Source organism: Necator americanus, chromosome X, assembly GCF_031761385.1.
Source record: "Necator americanus strain Aroian chromosome X, whole genome shotgun sequence".
Taxonomy (NCBI): Eukaryota; Metazoa; Nematoda; class Chromadorea; order Rhabditida; family Ancylostomatidae; genus Necator; species Necator americanus.
In genome coordinates, this window is record NC_087376.1 from 4,605,660 (window position 1) to 4,626,500 (window position 20,841).

General features: G+C 35.7%; 2 protein-coding genes across 5 annotated transcripts; one reads left to right on the forward strand and one right to left on the reverse strand.

Annotated features, from left to right (window-relative positions):
- Window positions 1–726: 726 nt before the first annotated feature.
- Window positions 727–9,942, reverse strand: RB195_021480 (uncharacterized protein; the record flags this gene model as incomplete). Of its 4 annotated transcripts, XM_064208234.1 has the most annotated exons (22): window positions 727–799; window positions 865–983; window positions 1,081–1,189; window positions 1,865–2,045; window positions 3,117–3,199; window positions 5,485–5,558; window positions 5,635–5,691; window positions 5,758–5,832; window positions 5,918–6,004; window positions 6,666–6,746; window positions 6,807–6,891; window positions 6,950–7,014; window positions 7,133–7,213; window positions 7,667–7,759; window positions 7,821–7,880; window positions 7,935–8,024; window positions 8,079–8,150; window positions 8,328–8,401; window positions 8,463–8,601; window positions 8,660–8,756; window positions 8,820–8,911; window positions 9,856–9,942. In XM_064208234.1, the coding sequence occupies 22 exons, from the start codon at window positions 9,940–9,942 to the stop codon at window positions 727–729; spliced, it is 1,974 nt and encodes a 657-aa protein (XP_064064115.1). The 4 variants fall into 4 exon arrangements, with proteins under 4 accessions (XP_064064115.1, XP_013301482.1, XP_064064116.1 ...); XM_064208235.1 differs by lacking the exons at window positions 727–799; window positions 865–983; window positions 1,081–1,189; window positions 1,865–2,045; window positions 3,117–3,199 and adding exons at window positions 2,065–2,084; window positions 2,487–2,547; window positions 2,623–2,689; XM_064208236.1 differs by lacking the exons at window positions 727–799; window positions 865–983; window positions 1,081–1,189; window positions 1,865–2,045; window positions 3,117–3,199 and adding exons at window positions 2,073–2,084; window positions 2,487–2,564; window positions 2,623–2,689.
- A 1,601-nt stretch (window positions 9,943–11,543) lies between these two features.
- RB195_021481 (uncharacterized protein) lies at window positions 11,544–20,166 on the forward strand (the record flags this gene model as incomplete). The annotated part of the gene is made up of 9 exons (XM_064208237.1): window positions 15,798–15,941; window positions 16,039–16,156; window positions 17,540–17,627; window positions 17,713–17,846; window positions 18,705–18,802; window positions 19,093–19,188; window positions 19,257–19,382; window positions 19,490–19,620; window positions 20,037–20,166. The coding sequence occupies 9 exons, from the start codon at window positions 15,798–15,800 to the stop codon at window positions 20,164–20,166; spliced, it is 1,065 nt and encodes a 354-aa protein (XP_064064118.1).
- Window positions 20,167–20,841: the final 675 nt, after the last annotated feature.

A 20,841-nucleotide genomic window follows, 5' to 3' on the forward strand; every position in this document is an offset into this window, starting at 1 on the left:
TGATTAAATATAGTTGTAGCACTATACTTAGTAGCACTAGCCGTCCTCCACATAGACAGCTAATTCAAGTATCAAAGAATATGTAGATCAGGAGTTAATTCTACAAATAAACAAAAACAAGCTCCTACTGTAAACCTCATTATCATGTTTATAGCATTCAGAATTTCAGAATTAAAGTTTCTGACTGAAATACCTACGTATATCGCAGTACAATTATGTCGACTTGAATGAAACTGTTTCTTTTATCGCCACATTTATTGGTTTGTGCCTCAGCACCAGGAATCTTCGAGTGCCCTCTACTTGAAAACGCGAAATTTTCAACTGAATGAATGTGTATAGATCTCTGATCTTCTATGTAATTAATCGAACACTCATCGCGACTATCCGGGAAAGTGACATGTGGATAAGAAAAATACAGTGTATGCAGTGCTCGATTTCCCAAAACTAATCGCTGCTACTTTATATATAAACGAGTAGCTGAAGAAGCATAAGTATAAAATCCTATTCACATCTGTTCCAATGTGCTCACTTCGAAATAAAATAATTTATTTACAGCACAAAGACTAGGATTTCAACTTATAGGCCATAAAATAAAGAAATGCGGTGATTAAAAACAGCAAAACTAAAAAAGTCAGTTGAAAGCTGTAAGGATACCCTGGAAGCACCTTTATGAGAAAGCGAAGCTTGAACACTGATGCCTAAAACACACTTTTTAAAAGAACGTCATTATGATAGCTGTACATAAACAATGGGAGCTGCCGATCCTTGTGGCTGTGTACTTGGTAAAGGCTCAGGAAGCCTGTAACAGCAATTCGGATAAAACGGCATTACATATTTCAGAAAAAAAAATTCGAATGAACTTACCGTACTTGTAACATAAATTCTAGAATAAGCATTTGAATTTCTATATCCAATGGATCATCCGTAATTGAAAAGCCGGGTATCATCATTTCGGTAAGTTGAAGTTGTTGTCTTTTGAAATACTGAAAAAAAAATTGGAAAAGATAGTTGCATAAAGGAAAGGATATTCCGTATCAGTCTCTACTTTTACTAAGCAACACACAAAAATTAAAAACCTACGTCATCTAAAATAGTGGCAATATAATTGTCGTGATCCAACATCTTCTCCTCAATCTGAGCATCTTGTTGAAGTGTACTTAAGTAGTGACGACGATTTTGATAAAGAGTTCTGAAAAATAACGAAAATATAAAAATACAAGGATTCAATGATAGAATTGAAGTACCACTTAAACATCCAACTCATATATTAAGGTCTAAAAAAGTTGAATAGCAATGTGACGTTAGAACTGTTTTTTTTTTTGAAGCAAGTACATCAGTAGCGTAAAAAAAGGTATGGTCGAGGAAAGAGCAGCACTTTAGAGAACACTACTAATCGAAAGCATTCTGTAGGGGAGTAACGGTCAATCCACGACTCTTCTGCGAATTTCAAAGTACTTTAAACAGTGAAGTCGACAGAAAAAAAGTTTTTTTTTTTTTTTGAAGAAATTTCATGTTACGGCCTAAAACCTGGAGTGAGCGCAAGTACACAAAAAAACTTCACCTAGGCGATTATTTCCAATTTTTCTTGAGAACTGTTTCTTGAATACTATCTTGGAAATAACTGACCATATAATACTGTAAGCAACCCACAAAGTTAACATCAAGACTGATGAATTTATGCAACAAATACTACTAAGTATTCCAATCAATAAACATTGTGCGTTCCTCTCAAAGCTCTATGAAATTAAGCACAGAACTGGCACACCAAAATTCTTCTGGATTGCCTTGTTCAGCCATACATTCGAGATAAAGTAACATTATCAAGTATGAAAAAACAAAAAAAAGTGACGTGAAAAAAGAGAACCTTTCAAGAGCAATTTGTTCCTCCCGCATTCGAATAATACGTTGTTGTAGAGAATAATGACCGGACCAAACTTTATTCACTAATGCATGTCCTAAACCATGAAGAAAACGACGACGAATATGAGGAAGTTGTCCCTCAAGGAAGTGAAACAATTGATGATCGATATAGCATGCCATGGCACCTTCATCACCGTGATCACATTAGCGTCTCATTTGAACCACTAAAAATAGGAATTTAATTTGATAAATAGCCGTACAGGAGAAGATCATGATTAAAACGTTATCAACTTAGAAATGACAATATGAACTACATCGTGCACGTTTGCGTAGATTTGCCTTCATAATCAATAGGTCAAAAAATCCTTTCAAAACGTTCATTATCCCAAAGAAAGGATTCATTTACTTTGCATACTCCATTACTAATATATATCCTAGCACTACTAGCCCACATGGTGAAAATAATAACGTATTAGACCATCTCGTACACAAAAATGAAGCACAAGGATTTTCATAGGAGCTCCTAACGTTTCTAGTTTCATTCCAACTACTTATAACTACTTAAATAAGAATTCATCTCGATAATGATAAGGAGTGAAACAAAATTAAGTCTGAAAACGACCTACAGAAGTATTCTGTACACTTCTGCGTGGATGTGGCTTCACGATCAATATGGTAAGAAACTTCCTACAATGACTACAACACTGAAAAACATTAAAAAGAGTCATTTCTAGGAGGAAAATTAAAGAAATGCTCGGTGACCTTTACATCGTAACATCTAGTTAGACTACTCAAACAAAATATCCCTCGGATCCAACAATCGTTGAGCCTGCAAGGAATTCCCCAGTCTTCACTAGCAATTTAAGTATACAACGCATATTATTAATCCTGAAGCAACAAATAAACAATAAAATAAAAACAAAAAATGAAAGAGAATAACCAAAGCAGGGAAATGCAGCGGTTTGCGTGGATCATCGTCAATTAAAGGACAGGTTATACGAAAATCTTCGTTGGAGCACGTTAATGCTAATTCCTTACAACTTGAAATTCGCGCCCACTCGCACTTGTTATGAACGTATATCTGGATTTGAATTTTTACGGTTTTTCTGGTAATTATGCGTCCATTTCTAATTTAAGCTTGATAGTTCTATAGCAGACCTAAGACGCAGGTTACAAATTCTAACTTGTTCTTAGTGTTTTCCTCTCATTCACTTGTATACTACTGATATTTCTGTACAGAGTCTCTCACTGCGTACCTCTTCCACAGTTTACAAGTGGATGTTTAAGATTATTCATAATCCGCATTCGGTTCTGTACGGTAGTAGGCACGGTAGTTCGCCTGGAAACGAAAAAAAGCGCTAATCAGTGTTTTTTGTTCGTTTTTTTTATTTCAAAACTTCATTTATATTGCTCTATATCATTACATGTGCACATCAATCGACTCATATGACGAGATCTATCTAGTTTTTTTTTTTCGACCTGTGAAAGACTTTTATGAAAGCACTTATTTTTTAGATTACCAGCGACTAAAAAATTCTTGGATAAGATTCTGAGATAATTGTGCCCTGAGGATATGTAACATTTGTGACCAACGCAATCTGACTTCGCGACGCTCTCTCTCAAGAAGAAAAGGACGAGAAGAGGTCATACCAGAAAGATGTTCTGCTGAAACTTGAAACTTACAGCCAAGGTAACGACAGAGTTAAGTGACAAGCCAAGCGATACTCAGTCAACGGATTCGCATATGGAGAGTATTCCTGAGTCTTACCAACGGAATATCGACAACAACGATGGGGCAAAGGACGAACTCTATGTGTAGATTGTGCTTAGTGGTTTACCAAAAAGTACATAATACAGCACATACCAGCGACGTCATCAAAGAAAAGCCAGAAACCTCTTAGGAAGAGGTTCAACAAGAATCAGTCTTCTAGAATGTAGTCATTGGTTATGATTGCTTCGATGAGGAACACGATATGACTCAAGCACTATCGCAAACCATTACAGTCCTATCACGTGAAATCACTTGGAATCCTTTCCAACTTATGTAAACTAAACGAGTTGTTGCTGGATACTACTGCAGGAGATATTGGAATTACAGTGAACGACAAGCTACATTTGCCGTCGTCGCTCGATTTCATGCGGTCAGGGAACTGAAAGCAGGAAATCTACGCAAAGACTTGTTTCTGGAGTTTGGTTGGAACTGTATCCCAACTTCCTCAATAGGTGTCATGTCCCCCTGAGCACGTTCACCTGAAGTCACCTTTTTATTTATTTAGTTGGTGAGTACATTCCATGTGTGCAACTCCTTACGTGATGTTGGCTGTTCTGAGTACTACCGTGAAGCGTAACACAAATCGACTCATCAGGTTGTTTTCTGAAGTTCGCTTTTTGGTTCAAAGGCATCACCCCATGAATCTGAGGTGGTACGGATTTCAGGTGGAGTATTCGTTTACGGCATAGTAGATTATGGGGAGGAGAGTGATTCTGTCCATTTCTTCCTAATTGCCATAGAAAACAGCCCGGAAGATACGGCTTCAAGTGTTCTGGCGTGCTATTTTTCCAGGGAGTTTAACTGGAGCGCACCAGCCTTGTGCGGCGCCGAATCTTCCGGGATTTTTTTCACGGCAGTTAGGAAGAAATGGACGGAATCAATCCCCTCTCCATAATCTACTATACCTTATAAGAATACTCCACCTGAAATCTGCACCACCTCAGATTCATGGGGTGATGCCTTTAAAGGGACGTACAAAGTGCGGATTTTCGTGACCACTCTTTGCAAATTTTTGTTTCATTGTCGTTCTACCAGGTGCTAATTCCACTCGCATTTAAACTTACACCCGGCTGCGAGAGTCTCCGCTTCTCGGACCAGTGCTAATGCCAAATCCAAAGTGGTGCAGGGGGTAAATAATCCCTCCGGTGTTTCAGAAAAATCATCCCGTAGAAAGCATGAAAGTGAATGCTATAAGATGTTTCACGTATTTTCACCATAAAAGAGATGAGAAAAATATCACAACAAGTCGTGGTACAAGAAACAAAAGGGATTACGATCTTCAAATTTTGGAGTAAATAGAGGACGGAAGTGGAGCATAGGTTTCCTGATTTTTATGTAACTACATAAGTTCTGATATCTTATCCTGTTCCTCTACAGTTTCTTTCTCGTTATTCCTTTTGTTCTCCCGTTGTTTTCCTTATTTATCCTCCATTTTTATTTCCTTTCTCATCTTCTACATCATCTCTGTTTTACTTGTCTTGTTTCTCTTGCCTTGTTTGTTTTTACAGGCGGATTTCTTTCAAAATAATTAGGTTCATTGTTGTTTTCGCTTGATTCACACAGTACCAAGTATGTGTATCCTGACGTAGTGGCCGAACATCCGCTTTTATCCTCGCTATTGTTTTAACTCCACTATTTTATGCACTTCAAATTTTTTTCAACGAAAATCTACATCCCTTAAATGCATGTCCTGTAATACAACTTTCGAATTATTAATTTATTAAATAATGCCATTTAAAATTACCCAAATTTAGTTAGACCTCGACTTTGTTTCTTGTAATTCATTAACACAAAATTCCTTTAATAAATTACTAGACTTAGTGTAGTGTTACTCGTAGTAAAATATTTTTTACATGGTGACAAGATCTTTCGGTATCACGTAGTCCATCATAGTTACTAGGGTATCCATACCGAGTGGTAGGTCAGCCTATAAATGATAATTAGCATGGAAATATCCTGTTTGTATCCTTTGATAGTAAATAGTTAAGAACAATTGAACGTACCACTTCTGTGTGAGCTCCAAAAATGGACGAATACCATTGTCGGAAGGTGTCCACATACTGAAAAATTCACGGATTTTGGTGGTGTACACGAATGCTCTAATTATTTTTTAAAAGGTAGCTTACAGAGAAGAATGTGTTTTGAAGCGAATAACTCTCCACAATATTGTGACAAGAAGCAAATATACCGTTCACAATGATCTGAAAATAACCTGGATTTTAGGAGAAAAAATCATTCAGATTCCTTTTTGCGATGTTAATGACAACAAAGAAAGCGGTTGTGTACCTTTCCGTTCGATGTCATTGGCGAATAAATTCCTGTTTCTTTCACTTTAGACACTCTCATCACCTTTTCGGTGATTATCTGTTCATCCTGAAAAGATTGGATCAGAAATAGAAAAGTGTTCCTCCGCTAATGGTTTTTGTGTCCACGAAACTGGTTTAGTCTAAACCATAAAACATGCGTCCACTTCTTGATCCCATCAAATCACCCGCCCATCCATAACACTATGGATTAGAAGATAGGTTTCATGACAGCTTATTTCACTTATATAAAGAGCTTACATGTTTTTGCAATTTATTTTGGTAGGCTAAACTGTTTCCTTTCGCTCTCTTGAAGATAGAAACATGCATCTTTAACGGTTTTATATACAGGATGGAAGGTAAAAAGTAAAAGGTCGCTCGTACTACCCCCTGAGTGGTTGCTGCAGCCTAGAGTGGGCGGGGCAGCAAAATGTTGATTGGTGGAATCGGAGCAAATTTCAGATTTTTTCCAATACAGAGTTAATAGTTAGTTTAATAGTCCTTCATCAGAATAGATCCTCCCATAGCAAGAGGTGTCCTCCAATGTTTTCCTCTGATTCCTCTGAGATTTTGGTAGACTACACTATAGGCTTCCATTGAAAAAAAAATGGTTATCGATTAAAAAAATCACAAGGAGTGACTTTGTACTTAGCTGACAAATATGTAATACGGTAGAAATTAACTAGAAATATTAGTCGATTATACATCCAGAACACTCAAATCGATCTCACCTCCGTAACTCTGTAGAGACAATCTCCTTCAGTAACCTCATCAGCAAATACTGCTTGTTGAGATATTTTTCCTGTGGTTACCTAAATAAACATTTGTCCATCAGAAGAAAAATCCGTACCCTTTGTGATCGTGATACTTACCTCCTTACCAAAATTTAAACAATTTGTCTTGTAAATAAAATGTTTTGCTGTTAGTTTGAGTTCACTTCCATCCGACAGTTCAATCCTGAAATGTTTAGCAATTATGTGTTGCTAAAAGTGTAAGAACGCCGACAAATGATTACTTGTGGAATTCGGCTTGTTGATGAGGTACTCTGTGAAGCCAAAATGAAACAGGTGCATATTGTACCTTAAATGACCATATCCTTTTCCCGATGGGACCAATGCTCATCAATATTTACTCGGAACATTTTCAATGTACTTTCTTATTTTCAATTTAAGCACAATTGTATATGGAGTCAAAATACCTCTGCGTCCTTCAATGTCTGCACCCAATCGTCGACTTCAAGTTCATCCAAACGTTTGTAAATTCCATCAATGAGGCGGACCTTGAATCGTACATCATTAAATCGTTTGTTTTTGTTTATTTAGTTGGTAAGATTCTTCAGTATTTTCCAAAGATCCCTTGTTTCATGATCTGATCAGTCTTGTCTCAATTTTCTGGAATTTATCAGTCCTCAGAGGCGGTTTTAGCGGCTCTTAGGACAAAAGCGAAATTGGAAAACTAGGACGCAAAACGTTCCGTGCGGTTTCATTTCTCCGAGAACGCCATATAAAACCGGATTCAATGCTAGGAATAAATTTCAGTGAGATAATGAAATCAAATATCACCTATCTAGAAGAATTTCCGGACAAATATCCATTTGACTACTTTTGTATCCTCCGGGTATTGAGTATTCAAGGATGGTAAATCCCTCTTTTTTAAGGTGGGACGAAATTGTAAGGTTGTCGTTATGTTTTAAAATACCATTTTAAATTTTTTCTAGGTTTAAAGTCGCTACCTTGGTATCACCAGTAAAACAGTAATAGCCTCCTGCGGTTGAGTAGTAAGCAGGTTGAGGTTGAGCTACAGGTGGATAATAAATGGGTTCAGGCTGAAATAATTGAAATATTCAAAAAAATTACACTATAACTGTTACTATTTTATTTACCAACCACAAATTGTTGCTGTGGGAATAGAGGTTGAGGTTGAGGTTGAGGTTGTATCGGAGGTAGCTACAAATAAAATGTTTTAAATATTATAAAATGTAAACGTTTAATGTTATATACCTCAGTAGTTGTACCAACTTCGATTCCATCATGAGCGAGAACCTCTTCGACTACAACATTTTCACCTTCACTAAAAGGTCCTTCGATTACCTATAATGTTTTGCATTACCAGTAAAGAATAACTATTTTAAATATGATACTGACATTTCCCATTGGAGGCTGTAATGGCTGTGCTGATGGAATTTGAATCGGATTATTCAAAGGTACATTAGGAGCCTGAAAATGTGAAGCTTCGATGGGTTTGAGAGAAGTTTCAGGAATTCTTCACTCGGATTTTTTCTTTGTTCAGCTAATCAGTAAAATTCCCCATTTACACGCTTATATGATTGAATGAGGAACAAATCTGAGGTTCTGGAAACCCCAGAATATCCATCTATTGCTCCAGAATCTTACCTGGAAAGCTTTGTGATGTTGTGGAGATCGTCTAAATTCTTCAGCATTGTGAACAGCAGGTCCTGGTAGAGTAACTGAAAGTTGAACAGTTTTGAAGGCATGATTTCAGGATTTCAAATCTCTCTTTGAACTCACCATGTTTTTTCGGTTCAGCAGGAGGCAAACATGTGAATCTACGAACGTATACCTCATATCTGACACCTCCGTCAAGACTCACAACCTTTTCTATGTTACTGATGTAATCGAAAGCGTACTGTGTACCATTTCTTGCCACCTTAAAAAAATTTCCTTTTTTTTGTTAAATCGCCTTAAAAACGCGAGAATCAACTCACTTCTCCTCCGACAACAATTTGTCCAGGATTTATGGTCGCAATCCCTCGATCCGAAGAAAGCCGTAAAGGTTCAAACGTACAACACTGCACAACAATTCTAGGAATTGGAAGAAATGAAACTTCATGTTTTTTTTTCCAATCCAAAAACTACGAAGCTTACGGGAAAGCAGATACGTTCATTAATGGTGCGATACCGGCTACCCATTGGTTATCTCCTTCGCATGACTGCGATTGGAATGTTGGTTCACAGTCCTGAAATTTAAAATAAATTTATCCTGTTTTTTTTTCAAATTGACATCAGCATTATCCATAAAGGACGGTCGTCAATCTGAGTTTTGTCCATATCAAAAATGTTTATCACCTTGGTATTTCTTTTGTAAAATTCTGATAAACGATCTAACTTTTATTTGATTTTTTTCTTACAACAAATTTCTAATACTGTAATGGTATGGTAATAGAATGTGCGTAAAAGCTCACCGCTATTTGCTGCTGAAAATATCGAGGATCACGGTGATCGAACGGAGTAGCAGACAGTACATCCCTCCTCATGAAACCATCAGGATGTTTTTTGATCCTGAAACATCGCACTAATAAAATACATCCCATTAGACTTGACTGTAGACAATTCTTCAGATTCTGAATTAATAAATAGTCGTGGAACAATAGACCTGGTTGGATTCTGATTATTTACAAAAAAAATCGAAATTAATAGTTCTGAGATCCAAAAAAGGCAAGAAGATTAATCGGTTATGAATCAGGTGAGATTGAAGTGTTCTCATCCAGAATCTATACGGTAACATCCACTTCTGCAGCTCTTCATATTCCTTCTAGCAAAACTTTGTGTTCTCTACATTCGCAAATCCTAGTACTCAAGTCTATCTAAATATTTCCTTCTTAAGGGAAAGACAAAGATTTTTCCTCAAAGGAAAAAAAAAACCTTGTGGATGTACTGAAAGAGTGGAGTTCAAAATATTGATTTCAAATCAGTAATCGATTGATAAAACAACATTTACCTGTAAAATCCACCATCATCCGTAGCAGGTTCACCTTTCTCGTTCCAACCAAAACATAGTGGTCTTGCACATCCAAGAACGGGTTGGCCATCCGGCAGTGCCCAAAATATGTTGTAATTAAAAAACAGGATCAAAATTTCCAATACGTACAAGTGTATTCTTTAGAAGAAAATAAAATCTTACCTCAAAACTGAATGGTACAGCTGATGATCCACAAAATGATGCATAACTAAGATCTATGGCTAATGCCAAAACCAGCAAACTTCGCATTTCCTGGAAGAAAAAGAAGCGGATAAAAGATAACTATTATTATGTCGACGTTTTTTTTTTTTTAGGAAGAGAAGGTCTACTTAAGGATGAAATGGTTTTGGTTAAATGAGAATGCGTTTGAGATTTGCGGAATAGTGTCTCTCATGTTGAAGATTTCCGATTTTGCGACTTCCGAACTGTTCCCTTTTATACGTTGCCGAGGCATTTCCCATTGTCTGTCAACGCCCCGAAAACTGAACATTCGCAAATATCGTATAGATACGTGATTGCACTACAGATCTTTATGTTCTTTCCGATATTTCCGAAAATGTCTTTTTTTCAAACTTCCCAATTCTTTGCAGAATAAACGTAAAACTGTTTCGAATAGTGTTCGGATCAAGTTTCACGCGATCGGAAGCAGATCCTGGGGGGAATATTCGGGATTGTTTTATTGCTCTTTCCCAATAATCCTACTACGATCCGTTATGAGGAAGTGATCTCTGTTGATAAATTATAATTGACAAGACTATGGCTGGTCTTACGCAAATTTCAAAAGCAATTCCAACCACTAGTGACAACAAAATACACAATACAAGCACTTCTCTGGAAGATATGTTGTTATCCTTCATCCTGAACTAAAATACGAAAAAAAAGCTACGAAGATGGCTAGATCTTCTAGTAATTCTACTCAGAAAAAAAGCACAGATTTTCTTCGTCGACTTCTTGTACCCATGATTCAGGAATGCACCACTTTCCTTGTTTTATCAATTAGCATTTTTTTATTCTTGTGGCTAACCTTCAACAACATTCGATTCTAAATTTTGCAAAATTATCTTGGATAACGGAATTCCGCTAAGTTTTCAAGTTTTCATTATTTTCAAACTTGAAGATTCTGATGAAGACAATTACGCCAAAATGTAGTTGAAGAATAATTTTCATGTATATAGCTAAGCTACTGTAATTAAAAAATCCAAGAAATTCACTTGGAAGAAAAAATTTGAATTTACTTAAGCAAAAAACATAGTGAAATAAATCCTAAACAGAGTTCATATATAAAAACGTTGATCAGATATAGCCTACACGGAGATGTTTTTTAATTTCTTTTTACTTTATCGTTTCAATAAATAAATCAAGTTCATAGTTTAATGACGAGGACATATAATTCCACGTTTTCATGTGGATTCTTTACCTGACTACCCAAAAAAATGACATTGGTAGTAAAAAAAAACTTTTTGGTGCTGAATGAGACTAAAAATAGCTAACAATTCGGTTGCTCTGGAATACATTTGATTTTTCAAAGTGAAACCAACCGGGATATACACACCAACGCATATAGGTGGAAATTATTCAAGTTTTTTCTTTTTCTTTTTTTTTTAATTTTTTTCTTCGATTATTTTGCTTCATTAACAGAACACCGGAAGAAAATTATAACGTCATTGTTGATATTCGGAAAGCGTTACCCATAGCAATGCAATTTTTAATTGAAAATACCTGCCTAATATCTTATTGAATACCGAGCGAACCCGCCTTGAAGCTTTAGCATATATGTCTCAACCTCCTCGCCTACCAATGTTTTCCGGAGTTGGTTGTCATGTGTCCATGTCCTGAGTATTGAGTGCTAAATGTCTTTAAACGAGAATGAATCCGGTCGTTATATTACTCCTGGCGAATTGCCAATGATTGCTTATAATAATAATCAAGGATTGCAGGTTTGTAAGTATTTTTTTTGCCGTTTATGTGTTCCTCTAAATTGTAAAAAAAAGTGTTTGTGGAAAAAATGTGAAGAATATGTCCATATTTTTCATGTCTGAGTTACAACTCAACACTACATGTGAATACGGTACGAATATTATTTCTTTTTTTTAAGTAATCCTACTGCAAAGTTATTGTTGGTATTTACTCGTAATTGTTTTGGACCAATATGGGAAGAAACTGGCCTCAATAGCTGGAATTACACTTATTCTGACTCCCAAAAAGAAAATTCTTTGAAAAAAAAAATTAAATAAATAAATACGACTGTTAAATAAAAAATGGAAAGAAATTTCTAGAATTTTACTCCATTAATTATTACTATCCAGAATTGTCATGGCAAAAAATGTCATCTCTCATAATGTTGTACTGTTCTCCGTTCCATTTCATATAATGTTTTATATTTTTTATCTAACATATAATATACACATTAAAAAAAAAACCAGAAGAGTTCGATTTTATAGCAGGAGCCAGTGAAGGGATGTTGTTCCTTGTAAACAGACAGAAGATTACATGAAATATCGCTAGATTTTTAGGATGATGGAGTCTGGATAATCACAGCAAGTTTTACCATCTTTACAATGACATCAGGTACATTTTTATAAGAAACATATGTATATAGTTTCAGTGTCATAAACAGAGTAAGTAAGGCAGATCCTACAGTGATTATAGACCTAAGAAGTTTTTTTCCACTTCTCTTCTGTTATAGCAAACAAAATTAAGTGTTAGAATTTAATATTTGTCGAAAAATCGATCATATTTTGGGAGAGACACTGAGAATTTCTTGATTATTGTCTTAAAATTTGCGAGATTAGGTGCAATCTTCACTGTTCTGAAATTTCAAAAAAAAAGATGTCGAATCTAATGTTCAGAGATAAATAGAGGTAGCACTGATTCCCATTGTTACTTGGGCCCATTAAAATATATTCATCACAAGTTTTCAAGGATATAATGCCTAAACATTTAAGGATTTGGCCTACTTGAATCCGGACGAGTTTCATCAAAGGATGAAGTCAATATTATGGTTAAAAATGTTGTTGACGTTATTTTTGGCGGTAGATTTTGCACTAAGATTGAATCCACCTATTTCTTGAGATATTCGTCAATTATTCAGGATTATCTTACTGGATGTTCGGCTTCGGTTTCACATTTGGTCAAAGTGTTAACTACAAGAATGCATTTATTGGAACCGGCGACTTTTTTTTCGATCCTGTTTCAACGGATGAGAATACAGTAATAGCTGTGTGATTATGTAAATACTTCAAACAATCAAATTTACAGGAAGGTTGGACCTATGCATCGTTTATTTATCAAATGAGCTTTGCTACAACTACCTCAGCTATTGTATCAGGTAAATTGTTTAATTTTATCTAAATGTCTTCCTGGCGCAAGAAACGAGCAAAAGAATCTCCTAATTCTAAATTTCTTCGCAGAAACATTTATTTCTCCTTTTTCTCTCATTTTTTTTTGACTTTGCCATTAATACTGTAACACAGTTGCCGATATTATCGTGTTCGAAATTATGTGTGTTATAAGCTTTGAAACTGCCGATGAATTCGACGTCTTCGAGAAAAAAAATTAAAAAAAAATAAATTGAAAGCCTAGACAGATACTTGTAATTGTGATTAAGAGCTCTCAGCGATCTAAGATTCACTTCTTTGTAAACTTTTCCTTTTTTTTTAGGTAAAAAGTCAGTGTAGAAGAATCAAAGATATCCAATGTCTCCGGTGGCTCTTTATTTGTATTTGTGTTATGACCAGTTTTTAAATGAATTGGGCTCAACGGTAAATAATTTTGCACACGGGTTCTCTGTGTGAATAAAGAACAATTATGAATGAGCTATAATAAATAAATGCTTAAGGTTCATCTATGTTTTTGAACTTTGAGTATCCCTCAACAACAAAAAAAGAGTGATTTGTCAAAAAAAAATAGTATCAAATTGATTTAACAATAATAATAAATCAATTTTTTTTGCTAGAAACGTTATTTATGCGTTGTTTTCAGAAGTGAAAGAAAATTTTTGAATGATTATTGAAAAAGGAGAATTGCAAACAGTATAAAAATACAGTGATCGCACTAGTAACTGCACTGACCGACCTCTTTAAATTTAATGCAATAAAATTGGAGCATCAATTTTTTTTTATTACTGTGCTTATGTGATTTGAACCAAATAATGGTTAGCTCAACCACTGTTTTAAAACTGTAAATTACGACGTTAGCCTACTTCCCGTATACGATTATTGGTCGTAATGACTCGATTTTTTTTTCCATTTACAACATTGTTCAACCTTGACTTTAATGATACCTTAAAACTCCTCTTTGACATGGATTTTCGTGAACAGCTTGACGAGATCTTTCTTCTCTCATATAACCATTATTCATGCTGTTCAAAAAAATCGTAACATCGGCGAATTTATTGATTTATTCAATTTAATTATTTTATTTAATTTTTTACTAGCTATCGCACATTTCTTACCAATAATTTCGGCCCTATTTCCTCATCCTGTAACTATTTCCACATAATTACAATACCAAATGCACACTATCCAAGTGCACTACTCAGAGTTCTTGGAGTGTAATAAAAAACCTCGGATTTAAAAGTAGTATACATTGCAAGAACACAACTCACTATTCAAAAGAACCAAAAAAAGTTTGAAACTGAAAAAGGGACATGTTTTGTTGTGTATGATGAAGGAGAAATGAGCACTTATAAAAAGCCGTTTTAACTTCCGGGAAACGCAGGACATCAAAATCCTGTGGTTTTTTCATTGCTCACCTTCACTGAACAATGGAAATCATAAGTAGTGAAATCTTCTGTAAAGTTAAATTCGACTTTTTTCTAACGAAAATGAAATGATGACTCTATTGTTTTCTACTCAAGTGCGTCAGTGCTTCATTCAAAGAGTATTCGATTTTACACCTATATTCCTTTGATGCTGCGAAAATTCGGGAACGATAAGGTCCTACGTTAGATTACATAATCTGTTGGCTACTAGTTAAAGGTATCCAAATCCACGAATATGAGGATCCACGGATTTCCGGTGGAGTATTCGTATACGGCATAGTACATTATGGAGAGAGAGGGTGAGGGGGGTGATTCCGTCCATTTCTTCCTAATTGCCGTAAAAAACAATCCGGAAGATGCGGCGTATGCACAAGGCTGGTGCGCTCCAATCGAACTCGTTGAAAATAGCGCACTCGAGCGCTCGAAGCCGTATCTTTCAGGCTGTTTTTGACGGCAATCAGAAAGAAATGGACGGAATCACCATTCTTTCCATAATTTGCGATGCCGTATACGAATACTCCACCTGAAATCTGTACCACCTCAGATTCGTGGGGTGATGCCTTTAAGCAGCCGTTTGGATACGTGTTTCCAATTTCTGAGAAAAGGATGTTACTGACTTGAGGCAAACGTCCAGAAAAATAGATACGCGCACGAGTAAATATGGATGAAGCATAACACATGAAATTATCTACGAAACATTTCACAATGTCGTATTTACTTTTCGCTCTTTTAAACCCACTCATAGAGCTATTGCTCAGTACCGCAGCAAAAGTGGCGCTCGACACAGTGGGACCTGTCCCAGCCCATTCTATCTCTTCATGGAGCCGGTGCAATAATTCATCGCCGTGGGACCCATCACACCCCATTTCACTGCTCTGTAGTGGCGGCGCACCTATAACGCTGTTGAATCCGTCTTTCGTGTTCCTGGATTTTTGCTACGCACATATGGTAGAATAAACCCGTTATTGTATAGCATGGTACAGAGCACAGTTTTTGTTTATAGGAGGTTATTTACATATCCCACGTTTTGTTGCAAAAGAGTACAAGCCTTCGGAATCTTTCATATCATAGCCTTCAGTACCGTAAGATTCATTGTCACCATGCACAAATTCAGAATCACCGTTTCACTTAATTTTAGGTTGATTAACCTTTAGTTTAAAACTTCTTGATAATAAGTATCCTTTTCCATTTCTTTCTCCTTTTCTTTTATTGCTGGAATTAGAATGAGTTCTTGAGGTGAATGCGACGTCAGTTCATGGATTATAGTGTGTTATGAAATATGGAATTTTATATGATGACAATAATTAAGCATCTAATTAACAATCGTATATTTTCAGCTGGTATGGCAGAACGAGTACGCCTTAAAGCATATATTATTATATCTTTCGTTATGACACTAATACATTCAATTCCTGCACATTGGGTATGGAGTGAAAATGGAATACTGTTCAGGATTGGTGTGATTGATTCAGCTGGATGTAGTGTCGTAAGTTGGTTCTCGAAAAAAAAAATTGAACATTTTAAAATATTGTAGATTTTTCTTTTCGTTAATTTACTAGTCTATTATTTAATATTATTTACAGGTACATCTTGTGGGTGGTATTTCTGGAATGATCGCTACAATTTATTTAAAACCAAGACAAAAACGTTTTGGAAAAATGGGAAAGAAACGAATGAGTAATCCGACGAATGCAATACTAGGTGGGTAAGGATGATGGATTTCTTTCTTTCTCCTTAAAAATAAACATTCTCTAGCGCTATTATCGGGATTTTCTTAAGTATGAACACCTAATTTTTCTTCTGGAGAGAAAATCTCTTTGTTTTTGTCGTCTTTTTTTTTCATATATGAGTTATTAAGCCAGTAATAGCCTTTGTATATTGGCATTTTTCTGCATTTCTCCACCCGCTGTGCTGCTCAAAACATCGTTATTCAACTGCATGCCCCATGCATTATATATGAGCTATTAACTCGTACATTACTATTACCTTTACTATTACTACTAAGCATTCGATCTCCGACAACTGCTGAATTATAAATAACGTAAAAACCGGGACAACCCAGAAAATTGACCTCAATTAACACAGTTAAGGACGTATGAGTGAACTCGATCCTATTAGAAATTGACTTAGTCAATTAAATTCGTACCATATCATAGATCATTAACGGTGTTCGGATTTTATTACCGGTACTAGAACGATGGAAGTCCGCAACGTGTCTTGAAATTGTGCACATTGGCGAGCTCCTGCTCCTGCATAAAGGTAGCGTATCACGATTTTGACTGTGGTGCGGAATTCACAGCAAAAGCGTAGAGATCTGGAAATAGATTACGGAACCCATCGTAATTTCGCTGACTTTTCCCTAATCGTTGTGAAAATCGGTGCGGAAAACGCCGTTTTCCACGACGATTTCAACTGCAACGCGCCGCATCCAAGTGCGAGTGGTCGTGGATCAATTATGTCTTCTCACCACCCGACTCAAGTGAAACCAATGAATCGGCTGCTGAGGGGACCCCAATGTGTGCATTGAAGTGCGTTCTAACGTATTTCGTAGGGACAAAACGCCGTTCCCACGCCAGTTTTTACGACGATTAGTGAAAGATGAACGGAACCACGTTGAGTTCCCTAATTTACTACCTAAACACTCTATGCTTTTGCTATGGGTTCCGTACTACGTCAAACACCCTGGTAAGCTGCCTTTAATTGATTGATGTTTATTGGATTACGAAAGTCAAACGACCACGAAGTTGCTCGTGTTCTATCGCGTATCGAGTTGCATCGTAGGAGAAACGGGTGCAACCGGGGCTGCATCCCCCGGATATCATTCTGCATAACTAGACAGGGTTGAGCTGATGGTCATGCTTATAGTAATAGTCTCTACTCTTTACTCTTTTGCCTCTATTTACTTATGCAATGATCCCAACACCGCCAATTTCGTAGTATATGCTTATAAAAAGTACCACTATGCAACAGCAACCATAAATGTTGACCTCCTCTAATTTTCACACTAGTTTTTTTCCTGATTTCTTTTAAGGATAATTATTGTTTTTCCGTTCCCAACAACGATTTTTAAAAAAGATTTTTCAGGAACTTTCATGTTGTGGTGGGGTTGGCTAGCATTCAACACTGGTTCAACATATGGAGTAAGTCATAGAAAATGGTATCTTGCAGCGAGGTGAATGAATTTAACAAAAATTTTTTTGTATTCCTGAGAATTTCCTAGAATATTCCTAGAATTCAATCGCAATTTTTAAATTTAGATCAGCTGTCGGTACAATAATGGCTTCAACAGGAGGTGGTGTAACATCATTGCTTATTTCAAGATTTGTTACAAGACGAATAGAAGTTGATATGCTTATTGATGGAATGTTAGCTTCATTAATTTCTAGTTCAGGTTTGTTTTCTTTTCTTTCTACTCTGCGTCGCCGAAAATGGTACTGAACCCATGAGAAAAATTTGTAAATGAATTAAATAAGAGAAATTTGTTAGAAACGGGACCTAGTACAACATGAACAGAACCGAATATATCTCTATCCGCGTACATAGAATGTCCCTGCAATGGGAACAATTACAATTTAGAATTTTTCTCGTAGTAATTTGCTCCAGAGGTCAGAAAATATTTTAAAATTTCACTTAACATGTTCAGAATGTACTTGCGCTGCTCCATGGGCTATTATGCATCGCTACATATTACTACTTGTTATCATTATTTTTTCCTCTTCATCCTTTTTTCCTACCTTTCTCATCTTTTTTTTTGCCAACTTCTTTTCTATGCAGTTCCCCCAAATTACCTTTTTTTTAAATCAAATATCCATTTTAGTCATTTCCCACTCCATTCTAGTCCTTTTAAATATTTGTCTATTTTTCAATCTTTTTTTTAGTACACGTGTGAAATTTTCCTCACTACCTCATTTCTTCGTATGTGTCTTCCTCGTATTGCTTCTTTGCAACATTTTTTTACTATGTGTTATCCTCACATTGTTTCATTTTGCAGAGATCCTTTCTTCATTCTCTTAAAGTTAACATGTTTTCCTTCTTTTCGAGACTCTATTCCTTCTCCTCACTTTCTGATACAATCCAAAGAAACAAATTAGAGAAATATTTATCTTTATTAATTATTAAAATTATAATAAATGCTAGTTATTAGATATTAAGTAAATAAATAATTATTAAAATTATATTAACTGATTTAGTTAAACTACCTTCACTTTGCTTTTACATTACTCTATCGCTGACAAACTACATTTTTCAGCTTGTTGTGCTTGTTTTACTCCCTGGCAAGCATATGTAGTGGGATCGTTCGGGGCTGGATTTGCTCTATTGTCCTATCCATTGCTTGAGTTAGCAGAGGTTCCGTTTTTTTTTGCTCTTATTTAAGGTGTCTTAAGTGATAAAATATACTAAAGAAATTAAAAAAAAACAAAAATAAAAATAAAATACTATCTTATCATAATGCATAGAACTTTCCACGAGCATTATATTCGAATGTACATATTTTATTTATTAAATACTAGATCTCCCTGCAATAGAGTCTTTAAAAGAAAAACGATAAATAAATTGCAAAAGAACCAATCCAGAAGAGTTCCAAACCAATTCTTCTAAATTTGATGAATGTTGAAGATTCCATCAACAATTTCCAGGTCGATGATCCAGTCGGTGTCATTCCTGTACATGTGATAGGCTCTATATGGGGTATGATAAGTGTTGGAATTTTTGCAAATGAGGATGCGCTAAATGTTAGTTTAATTTAATCTATTGTTTTCTAATTTTTATTACTATTTGAGAATTTTTGCTTAAATCACAGTGGAAATTAACTCGACGACAAAATGGTATTCTCTATGGTGGCGGTTTTATGCTTATTTGTAAACAAATTCTTGCTGTTATAGTTGTATCATTATGGTCAGCGTTAATAGGATTTATTACTCTTTTTGTAAGTTTTTAATAGTTTTCAACCTATTAACATCAGAACATTTGTATTATTCTTACAATTTATTCAAGGATATGTCCAGAATGTAAACCGAATTCTAGCAAATTTAGTGCCTTCAACATTCTCGAATAGGCCTACGATTAACAAGACTTGAAGAAGAAATCGGAGCCGATCTACGGGAACATGGACTGAGCGGACATAATGTACGAGCGTACGAATTTGAGAAGAAGCTCACACCGGAGTACGTTACTTTATGTCTTAGATCGGTATTACCGCAGCAATTTAAAGTTATCGTGCAATTCAGACGATTTTTCATTGGTTAATACATCCAAACTTTTCCGTTTTTTTAAAAAATCCCGCAGGCCTCCTCGATTTCTTCAAGGGAAAATTTTCACGTGGTTCAACTCTATCCAAGTCAAACTAATTCTAATCGGTTACGAGGGCTCAAGCTGTTGAGAGCGACGCGCATTCGATTGAGTCAGAGCAGAGAGAAGAGAGAGTGTGTGTCGAGCAGAGAACGAATGTACAGCAGATGTGTCGCTCTCATACGGTTGAACATAGTCGATGCCTACTTCATATTCCTGACAATATACCGCTTCGGATTTGAATCTAAACTCAATTCCATGTCTCCTTTATGATTTTATAATACTACTCTAGAAAAGCGGCTAAAATGATGATGCTAATGGTTCGATGGAAAGTGAAGGCACGGATAGGAGCACAAAAAAGAGGACGTGAAAATGTCCCACTACAAACAATGAACAGCACTGGTCAAAGAATAGAAGCGTAATGAAAACTTCATCGAGGATTATAGATCCGTCAATCCACAACTACTACAGTTAGCTATCAATAACATCAATAAAACTGTTCATATCTACTATCGTTATTACTCTAAATGTCACAGAACTTCTCCTATACTTGAATATATGGATACTATTATCAATAATATAATATTCTCCTCTTCGTAATCGATCGGATTCAGCCAACCAATAGCACCACTACAATTCACGCCCATTTCCAAAACAAACAGTATGATCTCATCTTTATGTGGAAGATAGTAAAATCGCTCCGGGAATCAACTAGATGATGACCGCTGCACGAAAAAAAAACGGAACAGTACACCGATTTCTCGAATAACATCGAGTACAAAGTTTGCAGAAAATTGTAGTCATAATTTTCATGAGACCTGATACAACTCCAGTGGAAATTGGAACAATTGAAGCAATTATGTTACAAATCCAGAAACAGCTCCGCAACAAACACTTTATATTCGAAACACGTTTTTTTAACCCAGTATAAAAGAAAACATAATTCCCGTACACATGGCTTATCGCTTACATCTAACTAAACACAGATGGCAGTAAAAAAAAAATACACATTGTACAATAAAACACCTATAGAACAACTTTTAAATAAAATAGATATGCACATGTATTCATTTAAAGCACATATTCTTTCATTTGGT